This window comes from Oncorhynchus mykiss, chromosome 26 (genome assembly GCF_057628025.1).
Source record: "Oncorhynchus mykiss isolate SJ-2025 chromosome 26, ASM5762802v1, whole genome shotgun sequence".
Taxonomy (NCBI): domain Eukaryota; kingdom Metazoa; phylum Chordata; class Actinopteri; order Salmoniformes; family Salmonidae; genus Oncorhynchus; species Oncorhynchus mykiss.
In genome coordinates this window covers 25096982-25114805 of record NC_143047.1, presented here as the reverse complement: position 1 = coordinate 25114805, position 17824 = coordinate 25096982, and the positions used below count along the sequence as shown (strand labels likewise).

Sequence of the window (17824 nt, the reverse complement as noted above, 5' to 3'; positions counted from 1 at the left end):
TACATGTAGGTGGGGGTGAAGTGACTACGCATAGATAATAAGCAGCGAGTAGTGGGGGACAATGTAAATTGTCCAGTAGAAATTTGACTAATTGTTCAGCAGTCTTATGGCTTGGGGGTAGAAGTTGTTGAGGAGCCTCTTGGTCTTAGACTTGGCGCTCCGGCACCGCTTGCCGTGCGGTAGCAGAGAAAATAGTCTATAGTCTGGGTGACTGGAGTCTCTGACAATTTTATGGGCATTGCTCTGACACCGCCTATTATATAGGTCCTGGATGGCAGGAAGCTTGGCCCCAGTGATGTACTGGGCCATTAGCACTACCCTCTGTAGTGCCTTACGGTCAGATGCCGAGCAGTTGCCATACCAGGCAGTGATGCAACCAGTCAGGATGCTCTCAATGGTGCAGCTGTAGAACCTTTTGAGGGTCTGGGGAGCCATGCCAAATCTTTTCAGTCTCCTGAGGGGGAAAAGGTTTTGTTGTGGCCTCTTCACGACTGTCTTGGTATGCATGGACCATGATAGTTCGTTGGTGATGTGGACACGAAACTCTCGACCCGCTCCACTACAGTCCCATCGATGTTAATGGGGGCCTGTTCGGCCTGCCTTTTCCTGTAGTCCACGATCCAGTTGCAGATGGAGGTGTTTAGTCCCAGAGCGAGTCACCGGTTCTTCCTGCTTTAGTTTTTGCTTGTAAGCAGGAATCAGGAGGATAGAATTATGGTCAGATTTGCCAAATGGAGGGCGGGGGAGAGCTTTGTATGCATCCCTGTGTGTGGAGTGAAGGTGGTCTAGGATTTTTTTTTTCTCTGGTTGCACATGTGACATCCTGGTAAAAAAAAAATGTAAAACTGATTTAAGTATGCCTGCATTAAAGTTCCCGGCCACTAAGAGCGCCACTTCTGGGTGAGCATTTTCTTATTTGCTTATTTATGCCCTTATAGAGTTTGTTGAGAGTGGTCTTAGTGCCAGCTTCGATCTGTGGTGGTTAATAGACAGCTAGGAATAATATAAATGAGAACGCTCTTGGTAGATAGTGGGATCTACAGCTTATCATAAGGTAATCTACCTCAGGCGAGCAATACCTTGAGACTTCTTTAATATTAGACATCGAGCACCAGCTTTTATTCACAAATAAACACACCTGGATGGCAGTGGGAGTTTACTCGCTCGCCTACGGATCTTCAGAAGGATGCCGACCTGCGGCCCCATTTCCTCCATCTTTTCTTCACACAAAAGGCGGGGATCTGGGCCTGTTCCAGTGAAAGCAAGATATCCTTCTCGTCGGACTCGTTAAAGGAAAACGTTTTTTCCAGTCCGCGGTGAGTAATCGCTGTTCTGGTGTCCAGAAGTTATTTTCGGTCATAAGAGACGGTAGCAGCAACATTATGTACACAATAAATAAAAAAATAATTGGCACAAAACGCAAAAAACTAACAAAACAGCACAATTGGTTGGGAGAATGTAAAACGTCAGCCATGTTCTTTGATGCCATCTTCACTCTATATGGTCTATAAGTGATGCGTAGTTTCCAGGAAGTTTTGAAAAAACTTTTTGAATGGTGTTCAAATGGGTAAAAATGTAGCACAATGGTCTTCAGTAAAAACATCATAAATGACATCTTGCAGAAGTAAATTAATCCACAAACAGAAATATAATTTGATATACAGTGAGCTCCAAAAGTATTGGTACAGTGACAATTATGTTGTTGTTCTGGCTCTGTACTCCAGCACAATGACTATGAGGTTAAAGTGCAGACTGTCAGCTTTAATTTGAGGGTATTTGTATCCATATCAGATAAACCGTTTAGAAGTTACATAACTTTTTGTACATAGTCCCCCCATTTTAGGTGACCAAAAGTATTGAGACCTGAATGAATCGTGAATAATGATGAGTGAGAAAGCACAATTTGTGCATCTATTATTCACGATTCATTCAGGATTAGCCGCAATCATGGTAGCATCCACATTAATGTAGAAGTGTTTAGAAACATATTCTATTCTTATTTACAATAAAAGTGACTCCAAAATGACACAATACATTATTTACCATTAATTTCTATTGGGCACAACATCATCTGAAACACAACCAAAACAAACTGCAAATGCATCACAATTTTGATGTAGTCATTGTGGGCTATGAAAATGGGACCACTTAACATTGTACTACTTTAATGCACATATGTGAATTTGTCCCAATAATGTACAAAAAGTGCTGTAATTTCTAAACGGTTCACACGATATGGATGAAAATACCCTCAAATGAATGCTGACAGTCAGCAGTTTAACCTCATAGTCATTGTATCAGTTCAAATCCAGAGTGCTGGAGTACAAAGCAACAAAAAATGTGCAATTGTCACTATATTGGTGTTTTCACGAATTTAATGACATAATCATCAAACCCATTCAAAGATTAGGGGATAGGACCCGTAAGAATGACATCACTTGCACATCATATAAGTGAGAGAGTTGTGCGATGTTCATTAAAATCACTCCCATGTTCATTAGATCACTTAACTTTACAATTAGCATCTCCAACCATTTCCTGACTTGTAATCCACTAAAAGTATTGCAGATTGATTTGTGCATGTAACGATTCTCTTCTTGTGAAGTAGAGGCGGACCAAAGCGCAGCGTGGTGGTTGTTCATTGTATTTATTGACGACACTATACATGAACAAACTAACGGAAAAAAACAAGAAACGTGAGAACTCAAAACAGCCCTGTCTGGTGCAAACACAAAAACAGGAACAATCACCCACAAACACACAGTGAAACCCAGGCTACCTAAATATGGTTCCCAATCAGAGACAATGACGAACACCTGCCTCTGATTGAGAACCATATCAGGCCGAACATAGAACTAGACCAAAACATAGAAAAACAAACATAGACTACCCACCCAACTCACGCCCTGACCATACTAAATAAATACAAAAACAACGGAAATAGAGGTCAGAACGTGACAGTACCCCCCCCCAAAGGTGCGGACTCCGGCCGCAAAACCTTGACCTATAGGGGAGGGTCTGGGTGGGCGTCTGTCCACGGTGGCGGCTCTGGCGCGGGACGCGGACCCCACTTCGCCATTGTCCTAGTCCGCCTTATTGTCCGCCTCCGTGGCTTACTCACCCTGCCCACCCCTCTCAATGACCCCACTGGACAGAGGGGCTGCTTGGGACAGAGGGGCAGCTGCTCGGGACAGAGGGGCAGCTGCTCGGGACAGAGGGGCAGCTGCCCGGGACAGAGGGGCAGCTGCTCGGGACAGAGGGACAGCTGCTCGGGACAGAGGGACAGCTGCTCGGGACAGAGGGGCAGCTGCTCGGGACAGAGGGGCAGCTGCTCGGGGCAGAGGGGCTCCGGCAGAGGCGCCGGGCAGGCGGGAGGCTCCGGCAGCGGCGCCGGACAGGCGGGAGGCTCCGGCAGCGGCGCCGGACAGGCGGGAGGCTCCGGCAGCGGCGCCGGACAGGCGGGAGGCTCCGGCAGAGGCGCTGGACAGGCGGGAGGCTCCGGCAGAGGCGCCGGACAGGCGGGAGGCTCCGGCAGCGGCGCCGGACAGGCGGGAGGCTCCGGCAGCGGCGCCGGACAGGCGGGAGGCTCCGGCAGCGGCGCCGGACAGGCGGGAGGCTCCGGCAGAGGCGCCGGACAGGCGGGAGGCTCCGGCAGCGGCGCCGGACAGGCGGGAGGCTCCGGCAGAGGCGCCGGACAGGCGGGAGGCTCCGGCAGAGGCGCCGGACAGGCGGGAGGCTCCGGCAGAGGCGCCGGACAGGCGGGAGGCTCCGGCAGAGGCGCCGGACAGGCGGGAGGCTCCGGCAGAGGCGCCGGACAAGAGGAAGGCTCTGGACGGATGGGCCGGAGAGACAGCCTGGTACGGGGAGCTGCCACCGGAGGGCTGGGGTGTGGAGGTGGTGACGGATAGACCGGGCCGTGCAGGCGCACTGGAGCTCTTGAGCACCGAGCCTGCCCAACCTTACCCGGTTGAATGGTCCCGGTCGCCCTGCCAGTGCGGCGAGGTGGAATAGCCCGCACTGGGCTATGCAGGCGAACCGGGGACACCGTGCGCAAGGCTGGTGCCATGTAAGCCGGCCCAAGGAGACGCACTGGAGACCAGATGCGTAGAGCCGGCTTCATGGCACTTGGCTCGATGCCCACTCTAGCCCGGCCGATACGCGGAGCTGGAATGTACCGCACCGGGCTGTGCACCCGCACTGGGGACACCGTGCGCTCCACAGCATAACACGGTGCCTGCCCGGTCTCTCTAGCCCCCCGGTAACCACAGGGAGTTTGCGCAGGTCTCCTACCTGGCGTAGCCATACTCCCTGTTAGCCCCCCCCCAAGAAATTTTTGGGGCTGACTCCCGGGCTTCCATCCACGACGCCGCGCTGCCTCCTCATACCAGCGCCTCTCCGCTTTCGCCGCCTCCCGTTCTTCCTTGGGGCGGCGATATTCTCCTGGCTGAGCCCAAGGTCCTTTACCGTCTAATTCGTCCTCCCAACTAGTATACTCCATGCCATTGCTGTCCATAACGTCCTCCCTTCGCTGCTGCCTGTTAACACGCTGCTCGGTCCGGGTGTGGTGGGTGATTCTGTAACGATTCTCTTCTTGTGAAGTAGAGGCGGACCAAAGCGCAGCGTGGTGGTTGTTCATTGTATTTATTGACGACACTATACATGAACAAACTAACGGAAAAAAACAAGAAACGTGAGAACTCAAAACAGCCCTGTCTGGTGCAAACACAAAAACAGGAACAATCACCCACAAACACACAGTGAAACCCAGGCTACCTAAATATGGTTCCCAATCAGAGACAATGACGAACACCTGCCTCTGATTGAGAACCATATCAGGCCGAACATAGAACTAGACCAAAACATAGAAAAACAAACATAGACTACCCACCCAACTCACGCCCTGACCATACTAAATAAATACAAAAACAACGGAAATAGAGGTCAGAACGTGACAGTGCAAGCAGTATTGAGTAGTGTTATCTTACAGTGGCTTGCGAAAGTATTCACCCCACTTGGCATTTTTCCTATTTTGTTGGAATAAAAATTGATTTTTTGGGGGGGGTTTGTGCCATTTGATTTACACAACATGCCTACCACTTCAAAAAAGCAAAATATGTTGTAGCAATCTTAAAGTCATACCACAGATTCTCAATTGGATTGAGGTCTGTGCTTTGACTAGGTCATTCCAAGACATTTAAATGTTTCCCCTCAAACCACTCGAGTGTTGCTTTAGCAGTATACTTAGGGTCATTGTCCTGCTGGAAGGGGAACCTCAGTCCCAGTCTCAAATCTCTGGAAAACTGAAACAGGTTTCCCTCAAGAATTTCCCTGTATTTAGCGCCATCTATCATTTCTTAAATTCTGACCAACTTCCCAGTTCCTGCCGATGAAAAACATCCACACAGCATGATATTGCCACCAGTATGCTTCACTTTGGGGATGGTGTTCTCGGGTGATGAGAGGTGTTGGGTTTGCCCCAGACATAGCATTTTCCTTGATGGCCAAAAAGCTACCTTTTAATCTCATCTGACCAGAGTGCCCTCTTCCATTTGTTTGGGGAGTCTCCCACATGCCTTTTGATGAATACCAAACGTGTTTGCTTATTTTTTTTGTTAAGCAATGGCTTTTTTCTGGCCACTCTTCCATAAAGCCCAGCTCTGTGTCGTGTACGGCTTAAAGAGGTCCTATGGACAGATACTCCAATCTCCGCTGTGGAGCTTTGCAGCTCCTTCAGGGTTATTTTTGGTATCTTTGTTTCCTCTCTGATTAATGCCCTACTTTCCTGGTTCGTGAGTTTTGGTGGGCGGCCAACTCTTGGCAGGGTTGTTGTGGTGCCATATTCTTTCCATTTTTTAATAATGGATTTAATGGTGCTCCGTGGGATGTTCTGACATTTTTTAATAACCCAATCCTGATCTGTACTTCTCCACAACTTTGTCCCTGACCTGTTTGGAGAGCTCCTTGGCTCCTGCCACTTGCTTAATGGTGTCCCAGACTCTGGGGCCTTTCAGAACAGGTATATATATACACTGAGATCCTGTGACACTTAAATAAAGTCCACCTGTGTGCAATCTAACTAATTGTGTGACTTCTGAAGGTAATTGGTTGCACCAGATCTTATTTAGGGACTTCATAGCAAAGAGGGTGAATACATATGCACGCACCATTTTTCCCTTTTTAACTTATTTTTTTTTTTTTAAATTTCACTTCACCAATTTGGACTATTTTGTGTATGTCCATTACAGGAAATCCAAATAAAAAGGCACTGTAAATGCTTGAAAGTCTCTCTGTTGATTTGGTTTATGTTAATGAGGTACCGTAAACCCTAATCCTCTGTCTATCCCATTAATCCACCACGATTAGCCTTTAATCACCATTTGAAAAATAATCTCCTACAATTCGTTCCTACATTTCAGGAAATGCAATACATGTAATGTGTAGGGAGAGGTTGCTGATGTAACCCTAGGGAGAGGTTGCTGGTGTAACCCAGTAGCTTGATGGAATTACACAGGGCCGATGAAAATATGCTAATTGACGAGTCTCTTGAGAGTGTCACTGATGTCGACGCCATTTTCAGGTCTGAGAAAACACTTTGATAAACATGTTTATCATGTATCATGGACAGCACAGAAGTGGCAAAGGCTGATCAGCATAATACACTTCTGATAGCGTATTATTACACATTATAAACTGGGAGTTTGAGCCCTGAATGCTGATTGGCTGATGGTCGTACTATATCAGACCCTAAACCACGTGTATGACAAAAAAAAGACTTATTATGTTGGTAACCAGTTTTTTTATTTTTTATTTCACCTTTATTTAACAAGGTCGGCCAGTTGAGAACAAGTTCTCATTTATAACAGCGACCTGGCCAAGAAAAGCAAAGCAGTGTGACAAAAACAACAACACAGAGATACACATGGGATAAACAAACGTACAGTAAATAACACAATAGAAAAATCTGTATACAGTGTGTGCAAATTAAGTAAGGAGGTAAGGCAATAAATCGGCCATAGTGGCGAAGTAGTTACAATTTAGCAATTACACTGGAGAGATAGATGTGCAGATGAGGATGTGGAAGTAGAAATACTGGTGTGCAAAAACAAAAACAAATATGGGATGAGGTAAGTAGTTGGTTGGATGGGATATTTACAGATTCGTTCAATTTGCTCCAGTCATTGGCAGCAGAGAACTGGAAGGAAAGGCAGCCAACAGGGGGTGTTGGCTTTGGGGATGACCCGAGAAATATACCTGCTGGAGCGCGTGCTACGTGTGGGTGATGCTATGGTGACCAGTGAGCTGAGATAAGGCGGAGCTTTACCTAGCAAAGACTTATAGATGACCTGGAGCCAGTGGGACAAATATGTAGCGAGGGCCAGCCAATGAGAGCATACAGGTCGCAGTGGTGGGTAGTATATGGGGCTTTGGTGACAAAACGGATGGCACTGCGATAGACTGCATCCAATTTGCTGAGAAGAGTGTTGGAGGCTATCTTGTAAATGACATCACCGAAGTCAAGGATCGGTAGGATAGTCTGTTTTTTCGAGGGAATGTTTGGCAGCATAAGTGAAGAAGGCTTTGTTGCAAAATAGGAAGCCGATTCTACATTTAATTTTGGATTGGAGATGCTTAATGTGAGTCTGGAAGGAGAGTTTACAGTCTAGCCAGACACCTAGGTATTTATAGTTGTCCACATATTCTAAGTCAGAACCGTCCAGAGTAGTGATGCTAGTCGGGTGGGCGGGTGCAGGCAGCGGTCGGTTGAAGAGCATGCATTTAGTTTTACTAGCATTTAGGAGCAGTTGGAGGCCACGGAAGGAGTGTTGTATGGCATTGGAGCTCGTTTGGAGGTTTGTTAACACAGTGTCCAAAGAAGGGCCAGATGTATACAGAACGATGTCATCTGCGTAGAGGTGGATCAAATAATCACCAGCAGCAAGAGCAACATCATTGATATTTACAGAAAAAAGAGTCGGCCTGAGAATTGAACCCTGTGGCACCCCCATAGAGACTGCCAGAGGTCCGGACAACAGGCCCTCCAATTTGACACACTGAATTCTATCTGAGAAGTAGTTAGTGAACCAGTCATTAGAGAAACCAAGGCTGTTGAGTCTGCCGATAAGAATACGGTGATTAACAGAGTCGAAAGCCTTGGCCAGGTCGATGAAGACGGCTGCACAGTACTGTCTTTTATCGATGGCAGTTATGATATCATTTAGGACCTTGAGCGTGACTGACGTGCACCTGTGACCAGCTCGGAAACCGGATTGCATAGCGGAGAAGGTACAGTGGGATTCGAAATGGTCGGTGATCTGTTTGTTAACTTGGCTTTCGAAGACTTTAGAAAGGCAGGGCAGGATGGATATAGGTCTATAACAGTTTGGGTCTAGAGTGTCTCCCCTTTTGAAGAGGGGGATGACTGTGGCCGCTTTACAATCTTTAGGAATCTCAGACGATACGAAAGAGAGGTTGAACAGACAAGTAATAAGGGTTGCAACAATGGCAGCAGATAATTTTAGGAAGAAAGGGTCCAGATTGTCTAGCCCAGCTGATTTGTAGGGATCCAGATTTTGCAGCTCTATCAGAACATCAATGAAATCAAAGTTTATTTGTCACATGCGCCGAATACAACAGTGAAATGCTTACTTACAGGCTCTAACCAATAGTGCAAAAAAGGTGTCAGGTGAACAAGGTAAGTAAAGAAATAAAACAACAGTAAAAAGACAGGCTATATACAGCTAACTGGATTTGAGTGAAGGAGAAGCGGGGGGGGGGGGGGGGGGCAGTTGCTGCGGGGGGGGGGTACAGAGCTGTTGACCGGGGTTGTGGTAGCCAGGTGGAAAGCATGGCCAGCCGTAGAGAAATGCTTATTGAGAATCTCAATTGTCGGTGGTGACAGTGTGGTGCTCTTGTTCTCCATGGACTTTACAGTGTCCCAAAACTTTTTGGAGTTACTGCTGCAGGATGAAAATGTATGTTTGAAAGCTAGCCTTGCTTTCCTAACTGACTGTGTATATTGGTTCCTGACTTCCATGAAAAGTTGCATATCGCAGGGACTATTCGATGCTAGTGCAGTACGCCATAGGATGTTTTTGTGCTGGTCAAGGACAGTCAAGTCTGGAGTGAACCAAGGGCTATATAGGTTCTTAGTTATACCTTTTTTGAAAGGGGCATGCTTATTTAAGACGAGGAAAGGACTTTTAAAATAATAACCAGGCACCCGCTGCTGGCGGGATGAGATCAAGATCCTTCCAGGATTACCCGGGCCAGGTCGATTAGAAAGGCCTGCTCGCAGAAGTGGATTTTTAAAAGTAGAAGCTCGAACTGTTTGGGCACAGACCTGGAAAGTATGACAGAACTCTGCAGGCTCTCTACAGTAGATTGCAACTCCGCCCCCTTTAGCAGTTCTATCTTGACGGAAAATGTTGTAATTGGGGATGGAAATTCCAGAATTTTTGGTGGCCTTCCTAATCCAGGATTCAGACACGGTTAGGACATCGGGGTTGGCGGAGTGTGCTAAAGTAGTGAATAAAGCAAACTTAGGGAGGAGGCTTCTGATGTTAACATGCATGAACCCAAGGCTTTTACAGTGACAAAAGTCAACAAATGAGAGGGCCTGGGGACAAACAGGGCCTGGGTTAACCTCTACATCACCAGAGGAACAGAGGAGGAGTAGGATGAGGGTACGGCTATAAAGGCTATAAGAACTGGTCGTTTAGTGCGTTGGGAACAGAGAATAAAAGGAGCAGATTTCTGGGCGTGATAGGATAGATTCAGGGCATAATGTACAGACAAGGGTATGGTAGGGTGCGAGTACAGTAGAGGTAAACTTAGGTAATGAGTGACGATGAGAGAGGTTTCATCTCTGGAGAAGCCAGTTAAGCTAGGTGCGGTCTCCGCATGTGTGGGGGGTGGGACAACGGAGCTATCTGAGGCATGTTGAGTGGGACTAGGGGCTCCGCAGTAAAATAAAATAATGGCATTAGAGAGAGGCATAAAGCAATCACAGGTGTTGATTGGGAGAGCTAAGACAACAGGTAAGACAACAACGGGTAAACGGCGATGAATGGGCAGAGAGGGTCAGTTAGCTACACACAGGGCCTGAGTTGAGGCTGGGGCCGACAGATAAACAAAATGAAGTACAGTGTTATTGACAGTCCAGCAGGCATCAGCTGTGTAGCCGAGTGATCATATAATAGCAATAAGGCACCTCTGGGTTTTGTGGTATATGGCCAATGTACCATGGCTAATGGCTGTATACCACACCTCCTCTGGCATTATTGCTTAAGTATAACACTGATGACATCTCCTTAAAACAATTAGCCAGATTAGCTTTAGCCTAATAATCAGAGATTGAATTATTTTCTACCATGAAAACCAGGTGTGTGAACTTTCTAGTTCACAGTAATTTATCAAATATAGCGTAACCCTTCTGTAGAGTATATTCTTCCTCTCTTTTCCTCACACTACAGTCTCCTCCACCAGCCAAGGAAAAACAGAGGAGGTTCATATCAGTAAGTGGCTGAGCTGCTCTGCTACAGTACAGGGACATGGGAGACCTACCTGTCTGTCTAGCTTCTGTTGGCGGAGGTTGCTGCCCTCATCGTCCAAGGTACTGCAGAGAGCAAGAGAGAGAAACAAAGAGCGAGAGAGAGATGGTTAAAACAAAAGCTCTTTCCATTTCTTTGACATTGTACAGAACAAACACACACACACACTACAGGAAAAACATTAGTTTCCTCTCCTGTCTGATACACTGCGAGAACCACTTGGAAATTATGGGAAATAGTGATACATTAATATCTGTCATGGAGCTTTCCTGTGAAGCAGAAAACAGCAGGTGATGTCTTTAAAATGCAGTGTATGTCACTGGAGGAGACACAGTAGTTATTGGGAGTGACATGTCATGTAGCCTCCGATATGTTCTCTAGGAAGCAACATAACTCTTACGATTAAATTACAAAACGTGTAGAATGACATCATACAGAGATCAGTCAAACCAGCATGGATATGAAGTGCTAGGGAATTCATAGTCACAATTGGACGATGATCTAACATCTTTATCCTGTGTGATAGGACTATAAAGGTAATGGTAATGCTCAGCCAGTCGCCATCTTTCCCATCCCTCCCACACCAAAACACATGCAACCTCTAAATCAGCAATGACACACTCCGATTGCCCATTCACTCTGTGTTGCTTGGCATTGCCCAGACCATTTAAACTAAAGGGTTCTTAATTAAAGATAATAAGAGGCTGAAGGTCAGGTGAAGAAGAAGAGTGCTTCCTTCAGCTGGGGGGGGGGGGGGGGTAGATGGAGCAGAGCCAGGGGGGTTCAATAATGTGTGTATTTGTGGTTAGTGTGTGTGCTACATACACAGTACATCTCCCTTTCTGAAACACACACAGAAAAAACACTCACTAGCGACAGTCAGCAATCAAGTGTGTGAATGTGTTTCAGACAGGTAGATAATGACATAAACACAGCTGTTACAATGAGGGTCAACTACCGCATTACGATAGAGAAGACATGTTAATTGATATGCATCAGTGGTAAGCTAGAATGTGCATTAGACACCTCTACTCTTCTCGCCCCACCTACCCCAGTTGATGTCAATAACAACGTAGTCTGAACAGTACCCATTGACCCCTCAACAGTGATGCATTAATGCTGTCCCTATTGGGAACAGCGCTGGTGAAGTGCCTAGTGAGTGTGTTATGTGTTTTACCTGCAGTGCAGAGGGATGTCTTAGCAGATATTCTATTTTGATGTTCCCTCCACAGAATAGAGTTAGAATGTTGTGCTGTCTACCAGCATCACATGAATAATCAATGAGGGTTGATTATTATAAAACAATTAGATCAAATGCCTTACATTACATGTTATATAATATAACAGGGGCATCTTTTTCCCTGATACACTCTTGTCTAATAAACTCAATATCATACAGGTTTTCAATGGCATTTCGGGGCGGCAGGGTAGCCTAGTGGTTAGAGTGTTGGGCTAGTAACTGAAAGGTTGCAAGTTCAAATCCCCGAGCTGACAAGGTACAAATCTGTCATTCTGCCCCTGAGCAGGCAGTTAACCCACTGTTCCTAGGCCGTCATTGAAAATAAGAATTTGTTCTTAACTGACTTGCCTAGTTAAATAAAGGTTAAAAAAAAATGGCATTTCTCTGAAATCATGCCAATTCCACAAAGTCCTTGATGCTGTTTTTACCTCGGTTTAAATATCAAACATTTTCATAGAAATTGGTCATGTATGATTGTTGTGCAAGCAATTGCACTATATTCAAGACGCCTGTTTACGTACAGTATGCGTATACATGTGTTTCTAAGTATGCACAATACAGTACGTGGCCGAAATTTAAAACGTTTGTGTACTTTAAAGTGTTTGGCACTTTTTTACAGTAGGTACAGTTGAAGTCAAAAGTTTACATTTAGTTTGGAGTCAATAAAATTAGTTTTTCCACCACTCCACAAATTTCTTGTTAACAAACTATAGTTTTGGCAAGTCGGTTAGGACATCTACTTTGTGCATGAGACAAGTCATTTCTCCAACAATTGTTTACAGACAGATTATTTTACTTATAATTAATTGTATCACAATTCCAGTGGGTCAGAAGTTTACATACACTAAGTTGACTGTGCCTTTAAACAGCTTGGAAAATTCCAGACAATTATGTAATGGCTTTAGAAGCTTCTGATAGGCTAATTGACATAATTTCAGTCAATTGGAGGTGTACCTGTGGATGTATTTCAAGGCCTACCTTCAAACTCAGTGCCTCGTCGCTTGACATCATGGGAAAATCAAAAGAAATCAGCCAAGACCTCAGAAAAAGAATTGCAGACCTCCACAAGTCTGGTTCATCCTTGGGAGAAATGTACAAATGCCTGAAGGTACCATGTTCATCTGTACAAACAATAGTACATAAGTATAAACACGTTCTGTCTCCTAGAGATGAACGTACTTTGGTGCGAAAAGTGCAAATCAATCCCAGAACAACAGCAAAGGAAACAGGTACAAAGGTATCTATAGCCACAGTAAGACGAGTCCTATATTGACATAACCTGAAAGGCGGCTCAGCAGGGAAGAAGTCACGGCTCCAAACCGCCATAAAAAAGCCAGACAATGGTTTGCAACTGCACATGGGGACAAAGATCGTACTTTTTGGAAAAATGTCCTCTGGTCTGATGAAACAAAAATAGAACTGTGGAGGGAAAGGGGGGGGGGGGGATTGCAAGCTGAAGAACACCATCACAACCGTGAAGCACTGGGGTGGCAGCATCATGTTGTGGGGGTGCTTTGCTGCAGGAGGGACTGGTGTACTTAACAAAATAGATTGCATCATGAGGCAGGAAAATTATGTTGATATATTGAAGCAACATATCAAGATATCAGTCAGGAAGTTAAAGCTTGGTCGCAAATGGGTCTTCCAAATGAACAATGACCTGAAGCATACTTCCAAAGTTGTGACAAAATGGCTTAAGGACAACAAGTCAAAGTATTGGAGTGGCCATCACAAAGCCCTGACTTCAATCCCATAGAACATTTGTGGGCAGAACTGAAAAAGCATGTGCGAGCAAGGAGGCCAACAAACCCGACTCAGTTGCACCATCTCTGTCAGAACGAATGGGCCAAAATTCACCCAACTTATTGTGGGAAGCTTGTGGAAGGCTACCTGAAACGTTTGACCCAAGTTAAACTATTTAAAGGCAATGCTACTACAGTGCCTTGCGAAAGTATTCGGCCCCCTTGAACTTTGTTACCTTTTGCCACATTTCAGGCTTCAAACATAAAGATATAAAACTGTATTTTTTTTGTGAAGAATGAACAACAAGTGGGACACAATCATGAAGTGGAACGACATTTATTGGATATTTCAAACTTTTTTAACAAATCAAAAACTGAACAATTGGGCGTGCAAAATTATTCAGCCCCCTTAAGTTAATACTTTGTAGCGCCACCTTTTGCTGCGATTACAACTGTAAGTCGCTTGGGGTATGTCTCTATCAGTTTTGCACATTGAGAGACTGACATTTTTTCCCATTCCTCCTTGCAAAACAGCTCGAGCTCAGTGAGGTTGGATGGAGAGCATTTGTGAACAGCAGTTTTCAGTTCTTTCCACAGATTCTCGATTGGATTCAAGTCTGGACTTTGACTTGGCCATTCTAACACCTGGATATGTTTATTTTTGAACCATTCCATCGTAGATTTTGCTTTATGTTTTGGATCATTGTCTTGTTGGAAGACAAATCTCCGTCCCAGTCTCAGGTCTTTTGCAGACTCCATCAGGTTTTCTTCCAGAATGGTTCTGTATTTGGCTCCATCCATCTTCCCATAAATTTTAACCATCTTCCCTGTCCCTGCTGAAGAAAAGCAGCCCCAAACCATGATGCTGCCACCACCATGTTTGACAGTGGGGATGGTGTGTTCAGGGTGATGAGCTGTGTTGCTTTTACGCCAAACATAACGTTTTGCATTGTTGCCAAAAAGTTCAATTTTGGTTTCATCTGACCAGAGCACCTTCTTCCACATGTTTGGTGTGTCTCCCAGGTGGCTTGTGGCAAACTTTAAACAACACTTTTTATGGATATCTTTAAGAAATGGCTTTCTTCTTGCCACTCTTCCATAAAGGCCAGATTTGTGCAATATACGACTGATTGTTGTCCTATGGACAGAGTCTCCCACCTCAGCTGTAGATCTCTGCAGTTCATCCAGAGTGATCATGGGCCTCTTGGCTGCATCTCTGATCAGTCTTCTCCTTGTATGAGCTGAAAGTTTAGAGGGACGGCCAGGTCTTGGTAGATTTGCAGTGGTCTGATACTCCTTCCATTTCAATATTATCGCTTGCACAGTGCTCCTTGGGATGTTTAAAGCTTGGGAAATCTTTTTGTATCCAAATCCGGCTTTAAACTTCTTCACAACAGTATCTCGGACCTGCCTGGTGTGTTCCTTGTTCTTCATGATGCTCTCTGCGCTTTTGACGGACCTCTGAGACTATCACAGTGCAGGTGCATTTATACGGAGACTTGATTACACACAGGTGGATTGTATTTATCATCATTAGTCATTTAGGTCAACATTGGATCATTCAGAGATCCTCACTGAACTTCTGGAGAGAGTTTGCTGCACTGAAAGTAAAGGGGCTGAATAATTTTGCACGCCCAATTTTTCCGTTTTTGATTTGTTAAAAAAGTTTGAAATATCCAATAAATGTCGTTCCACTTCATGATTGTGTCCCACTTGTTGTTGATTCTTCACAAAAAAAATACAGTTTTATATCTTTATGTTTGAAGCCTGAAATGTGGGAAAAGGTCGCAAAGTTCAAGGGGGCCGAATACTTTCGCAAGGCACTGTAAATACTAATTGAGTGTATGTACACTTCTGACCCACTGAGAATGTGATGAAAGAAATAAATGCTGAAAGAAATCATTCTCTCAACTATTATTCTGACATTTCACATTCTTAAAATAAAGTGGTGATCCTAACTGACCTCGACAGGGAATCTTTACTAGGATTAAATGTCAGGAATTGTGAAAAACGGAGTTTAAATGTACTTGGCTAAGGTGTATGTAAACTTTCGACTTCAACTCTCTCTCTCTAATATATATATATATATATATATATATATATATAAATAATTGTTCGCTGTGTACAGTAGGAACAGTACAGGTAGCCTGATGTCCCTCCCTGGCAGTGCTGTGTGTGTTTGGCTGTGACCTGCCGGAGCCAGGGTGAATCTGGTATACTGGGCTGGCTTAGAGCTGGCTCACATGGGATTCATGAGAGGCCACAGCGGTGCAGCTGAGTCCCCGGGTCACCTCCCCTCGTCCTGCCCGGCTTCGCCACCAGGCCCCATACATACGTTTTTCATGGAAAGCACCAGGTAGGCTCCATCTGATGGGAGGAACTGCTTATTGCTCTGAGAAACCATCCATGACAGGCTGGCCAGGCCTCCAAGTCGAGAGGAACACCCACTCTCCGCCTGTTCCCCCCTCAGCTCCCCTCCCATATCAACCTCCCACAGGTAAGCAATGTGACTCTGTGGCAGTGCCTCAGCATGTCAGTGTAGTGTGTTGTTTAAGGGCTCTTGTCCCTGAGGTCAGTTATTAAATAGGACACTGCGTCACCTAATACGTCATCCTGTCTATTACTTTTAACACCTAGGCCTACAACGTCAATATCACCTTTATTATCTACATTACTAATGTCATTGACTACTGCTATATCACTCATCATCGTAATCACATCTTCGTATAGCAAACATATAAGAAACATTTTTTGAAGAGTTCTCTTCACAAAGTAATTTGTCATTAAACACTTAACGATGAACATGCTTAACAAGAAACTATACAGCAAAAAGAGCATGCTTAAGGATACAAAAGCAAATTAAATTACAAGTTCAATTATTATTTTCTATGAGGAAATTTGATTTAATGAAAGGAACTTATTAGTTCCCTAGATTAACTGAAATGATAAGATATTTTGAACTACTGTTCCTGGTAGGGTCATATTGAACCAATCCCTTTGGTTGCTCTTCCTCTCAGATGAATACATCCTCTAATAAGTGGGTTTAGAAACCCTAGAACCTGTCAAATACAAATCCAGGACACTCAAGCGTGTGTGTTTAATGTTGGTGTGTGTATCTGTGTGTGTGCTCTCTTAGAAGCAGCAACATGAGTACGTGTACATACGTACACACAGATCTATCACTACCTTTATTGCTCCATCATAGGAGGCCAGTTCTCCTGACGCAATCTCTCAATGAGATTCATGGCAAGCCAGCTCCGTAACTTATAGCAACGGGGAGCCAATAGGAGCAGAGGAAGCAGTGCAACCATGGCAATGGGGCTTCTCTTGGAGGCAACAGCAGCAGCAGTAGCAACAGCAGCAGTAGTAATGTCTTTGAGAACAGGCATAAGTCTTTATTTCACCCAAAAAGAAGCTAACTGATAAATAACACTGACATTATTAACCATTTGGCCAGATCAAATCAAAGTTTATTTGTCACGTGCGCCAAGTACAACAGGTGTAGGTAGACCTTACAGTGAAATGCTTACTTACAGGTTCTAACCAACAGTGCAAAAAATGTATTAGGTGAACAATATTGTGATTAGATTGTGACTCGAGAATGCCTATAATCAGCAGAATGCATTACCAATGTATGGGGAGAGACATGCAGGGGTCCCACAGAGCAAAACAATGGCTGCTGCTTCCCAAGGTGATAGTAGTAGAGAAAATACACTTTGGGGGAAATGAGCAGAGCTTTTTATGGATTCTCTTACACCAGATTCTGCATGAGAAAATTCCCATGTAATTGGATTACAGTAAAACGGTGCCATATATTCCCCAAATAGACTTTCATATCAGCAGACTTTACAACTCACCAATAACCTACGAACATTGGAATTGAATGTGTACTACAGTTTTATGTTATTAAAAAAGTGGGTCAATAAATACACTATAAAGACAGGTCCAACATTTTTTCACATGAATAACCAGTCATAACTACTACAGTTATTATAAGAGATACAGTGAGTTGTTCATCATTCTTGAAAGACAAAACCAAAGAAACATCAATTAGATACTACCACACACCAATGACCACAACAGACCCTTCGCTAAGCCCCTCCCCCTTGGTTACTGTTGCAACAGACATTTTCCCCGGGAAGCCCAATTCCCCCTTCTAACCACTGGTGAAATCCCCTCACAATGATCTCAAACTGTGTTTTTAATACACAATGAAATTAAACACAGACTACTACCCTTTGCTAATCAGGAAACTCTCTGGTATGTTGTGGTGGATTTTCATTACAATTGCT

General features: G+C 44.7%; 1 protein-coding gene across 4 annotated transcripts in view; it reads right to left on the bottom strand.

The window, feature by feature from the left end:
* Positions 1–17824, bottom strand: part of LOC110506682 (tubby protein homolog) — a 102690-nt gene that overhangs the window by 29489 nt on the left and 55377 nt on the right. For all 4 annotated transcript variants that reach the window (XM_021586473.3, XM_021586476.3, XM_021586474.3 and 1 more), the window contains exon 2: positions 10564–10615. In XM_021586473.3, the coding sequence (XP_021442148.2) occupies positions 10564–10615 (52 nt within the window). The remainder of the gene's footprint in view (positions 1–10563; positions 10616–17824) is intronic.